At 41.8% G+C, this 4,876-nt stretch overlaps 1 protein-coding gene across 1 annotated transcript in view; it reads right to left on the bottom strand.

Annotated features, from left to right (window-relative positions):
• Positions 1 to 3,551: 3,551 nt before the first annotated feature.
• Positions 3,552 to 4,876, bottom strand: part of LOC307080202 (plasmanylethanolamine desaturase 1) — a gene marked incomplete at both ends in the record, with an annotated part of 18,414 nt that continues 17,089 nt past the window's right edge. The window contains 1 exon segment of the mRNA XM_079742840.1: positions 3,552 to 3,673. Coding sequence (XP_079598966.1) covers positions 3,552 to 3,673 — 122 coding nt within the window.

Here is a 4,876-nt window from a genome sequence, read left to right on the forward strand (position 1 = left end):
TAAGCCAGGGGGTGTAAACACACCTACATCTTGGTCCCAAAAGCACCATAGAGTTCTCACAGCTTTGCATGTAAAATGTCACAGATGACACAGCTGTTACCAGCCGGGTGGGGGGTGGGGTCTACTGCGGAACACGGCCCCGTCACTAACTCAACTCAATCCGGTCAGTGGTTGAGTGTCAGTGTATTAAACTATTTCACTATTACAATTCATTACAATGTATTCATTATTTTAGAAGTCAAAGCCAACATGGAAGGACATTGTATAATTTAGTAATTTACATGTGGGTGTGAAAAAAGATGGCACAGAGAGAACACACACACACACGCACAAACACTCATCTGAACAAATGCGGCGCACCATAGAATCACTATTGTCATCCACCTAAAATATTGTTCCACTCTGCTGCGTTGATTAACGCTCTCGTCGTCTCCGTGCCACTGCTCCGGCTCCACCTCTCCACACACCTCACACAAACACAGAGTACATGTCACACCCCCGTCTCGTGCTGCAGTCGCAAAAGGATGCCCCCCCCCCCCCCCCAAATTCACATGTACACACACATGTAATATTAGCTTCTTCGTTATTCAGGATAACAATCCTAATAACGGGGGGGGGGTTTGTGTGTGTTTATGTGTTTGTGTGGGTGCGTGTGTGAGAGTGTGTGTGTGTGTCTGTGTGTGTGTGTGTGTGTGTGTGTGTCTCTCTTGCTGTGTATTTACCTTGTTATCACTTAGTTGAAATAACAGCTCAAGTGATGATGACAATAATGTGACAGACCTGCAGCTCCCAGTGTGAGGCTATAGGAATGCATGTGAGCCTCACTGATCACTGAGGTCTCTCTGTCACACTCGCACACACACAAACACAGTGACGGTGTAGCTCTCAAAACTCAGTTGTGGGTGAAAAACAGCAACCATAACCAAATCAAACTTCAACATCAAAGCCTCCCCATAGCATTATAGACAGGGAGACAGAAAGCCAAGAGAATGGAAAGCAGAACTAAAGGTTGCTCAATGTTTAGCAGGATAACAACGGCAAGCCAATGAAAATAAAGAAACGTTTGGGCTTAGTATCTATGACGAATGATGTATTGTCAGGATATAATCCGAGCATATGAACCTAAGCACAACTTCCATTTCCCTTTCATTCATCTCTTTTCATAAATGTATCCATCCCTTTATTAATTGTCTGCTCTTGACCCCCTGCCATCCACCTCCAGACACCGGAGGACCTGAATGGGCACCAGAACTCTAGAGACCAGGGGCCCCAGAACCCGAGAACAGGGGTTCCAGAACCCTAGTGAGACCAGGGGTACCAGAACCCTAGTGAGACAAGAACCATAGTGCGACCAGAATCCTAGAGAGACCAGGGGAGGCAAGGAGGCTGTTGGCCTGGAAGGAGGCCACCGCTTTCTGGGTTAGTTCACCAGCTCATATGAACCTCTCTCTCTCTCTCTCTCTCTCTCTCTCACAAAAAAAACTTTATTGGCAGCTACTATTTAATAACGCTGTACTGTTCGACTCTCTATGCAGGAATAAAAATTTGTGTGAGGTTGTTTTTTTTACCCAAGATTGTTTTGCGAACGCATTAACAAATTGCGCCACTAGAGGGTAATGTTGGCATGGGTAAGTGTAAAGGCGGGATTATCAGAAAATTTCTAGATGAACCTTCCAATAAAACCACCAAAGCCACTTTTGCTACTAAACTTTTCAACAGATAGCAGGTTAGGGTGTGGTTGTTATAAAGAAATTAAATTGTATTTTGTTTGTTAAAGAATACAAATTTGTATGTTCCTTTTGCCTGGTAGACAACGTTGAATAGCTTGAAACCCCAAAAATCACCACTCACACACACGGAAAACATGGCAATCGAGATTTAACAGGAATACATAATACAAAAGGCATGGAACCTAAAATTCACATGCTAACGAGATCAATTCATAGATAATCTTGATATATTAAAACAATTTAATGAAGAAATGAGAAACATTAGTGAAATATTGATGGATTATGGTCTGCCTTAAAGGAGAGCATAAATTAATTAAATTGACGTCACTTCTTGTAGGCTATTATAAAAGAGTGGTAGCATATAATAGAGAGAGAAAGAGGTGCATGAAACGATGTGGAGAACACATTGCTGAGGTATTTATTTAAAATGTTGTTTTACATCCTGAGACGCTAAAATAAAAAAACAAAGAAAGATGGGATTTGTGTTGAAAAAAACTTTGAGTTCATTTGGGACAAAAGAGCAGATAAGAAATGTTACGGCAGACCAGCAGCGAATGTTTTGGCTCCAAAATGGAAGGTCTGAATATTCAAGGCTGGATCCATTCATTAAAGATTTTTTAAATTATAAAAACATGCATTTGCATGCATGTAGTGCTTGGTTTTTTCATATTATTATTCCTTTATTTAGAGAATATAATATTCATGGTAATAATAGTAATAATAATAATTAAAAATAATCTCAAGCAGCATTCTGTACTCACGTTATGTCAATACACTCATTTTCTTACTTTATTTTTATAAAGTAAAAAAAAAAATGTTTGAGCGAAACGTTGTAATCGTGGTTATGTATTCAACCTTCTCTCCTCACAAAAGGTGAGGGAACCCCTGCAAAGATCTCTGTATACTAGAGAAGAGTAGGGAAAGATTAGAGAATGGTGGTGTGTTAAATAAGTAGGGTCATGGGGAATGTCAATAATAAATCTATCGCCATTCCATTTCCAGAAGTCATGACTGAATCATGGCACACAATCTCAGATTTTATGAAATTTCACACAAAAAAGTGTATGCAAGTCCCTTTAGTCATAATTTTTACAGTAATCAGAAACCCATACATTAGAGAACAGATGTAAGGATGCCGAAATGGAATTAGTTAATAAATACGTTGGCTTATACATGCTTTCACGGTTCAATCAACGAATCAGTTAAACAAAATAATCCCAGAGAATATTGTCACTTTTCCTGTTCTTTGTTCGGATCAATACTATAATTCAGTTCTACAGGAAGTCCAAACAAGTCCAGCGATCAACAATCACAAACGAAGAAGGATCCTGTTTGTTTGCTTCTATCGGACGAAAATAGTTGCCGAAAAGCAGGTCCCTCTTTACCCTCTGCTGTCCTGTCCATGCCTTCTTCAGAGGAATGGTTTTAGGCTGAGCAGCGTCCTCCACCTCACCACCTCAGTTCATTAGTCAACCAACCCTAGCGAGCCAACTAGGTGCAATGGGGCATTGGACATTAAACGCTGAATCTTCAAAGCTAGTCTTCCGAAACCCTGCAAGACATAGAATTTACTGCAGGTCTTGCTTAAGAATGCAGACATTCTTATAGAAAAAAACATGCTGTACGTTTTCAATGTTGGGCGTTTGTTCCTCAGCAAATAACAAGCAATGATGCAGAGAGACATGCCCAAATGTGACCACTGGCTTCTGCTCAATGACAGCTGCATTGGTTTGTGTTCGTGACGCAATGGCAATTTGCGTACATGCGCGCATGTCATCGCGCGTGGCCCGCGCGTTTGTGTGTGGGAGCTAACTGTTGGTTTCAGCTAGTCTTCTTGGCCCAGGCCAGGTCGTCTGACCGCAGCTGGAGGCCCGTCAGCCCCTGGACCAGTCGCTCCGCCCGCCTCCTGAAGGACAGACGGGCAAGGGGGTAGTAACACCAGCCTGGGACAGCAGACACCACAACATCCCGTAAGACGTGGGAACGGAGCGGTGAGAAGACAGAGGTGATAGATAGAAGAGAAGGAGGAGGAGGAGTCGATAAGAGAAGTGGTGTATAGTAACAAAGTATTTATACTGCTATTTTTGATTTGATTGCACTTTTTTCTTCACTACATCTGCACTAAAGCAGCAGTTTGAATGCATCCTGCTTAGCCTGTAGTGGTAGTGCTGCTAGTGGATGACTGCACCCGTGACCATAGTGGCCGCAAGTCTTTACCTATACATGTACATTAAAGGGATACTTCACCGGTGGAGATATGAAGGTTATATGAAGTAAATAATTCTATGTATTATAAATGTGCAAAAAAAATTGTAATCGGTTCATCCTAGCCTGAGAGAAGGCAGAAAGTGTCTCTCTGGTTTAAAAGTAAGAAATCCTCCAACTCCCACAGTGCATTGCACCCGCTGCACCGCCCGCCTGTTTCCGTTTGGAGGGGGAAGGACCAATGGTCCTAGCCGAGTGGTAGCGCGAGCAAACTTTGTGTAAACATATCCCCGTGATACGTTGACTAGTTAAGACTTCTGCCCTCGTTTTTTCTAACGCATCATTCGTATATTACTGTACAGCATAAAAATATTTGCTAATTACAGTAGCTCAGCATATCAAGTATTTGTACTCAACCTTTTCTCCCCAGATGAAATAAGTGTTTATCTTATACAGTAGGCCCACTTTAGTTTAACAGCACTTGGGTTAGTAAACAAATCACAACAACCAACATGAATTTGAAGTTTTATTCATGAAAAAATGTGAACTATTTACAAAAATAAAATGTGTAAGGTGCGCTTGCTAGAGTCAAAATAGTCACAGCTCATCTTGAACGTCTACTGTCTCCTGGTAGCCACAGTAGTGCCCATCTTGTGCTGGGTAATTAGCTCTGATGGCCTGGACAACACAGGAAGCCGATACTGTCTAAGAAAGAAAGAGAACAACATTAGCAAAGCAAAATAAAAATGATGCCTTGAGTAGCCTATACAGCATTACACAGACTTCAAGCTAACGTAGCCTATGCTCTGCCAATAAGATCGGCTACTTTCGGATAAAAACATTGTCACGTACCCCGGGACTCAAAACTATTGTAGCCAATGTGTTAGTAAAAAAACCAACACTTACTCTATGCTCAGACGTTTCTCCCGGCGGGCTTTGGC

The sequence above is a fragment of the Pollachius pollachius genome (assembly GCF_949987615.1).
Source record: "Pollachius pollachius genome assembly, chromosome: 9".
NCBI classification, from domain to species: domain Eukaryota; kingdom Metazoa; phylum Chordata; class Actinopteri; order Gadiformes; family Gadidae; genus Pollachius; species Pollachius pollachius.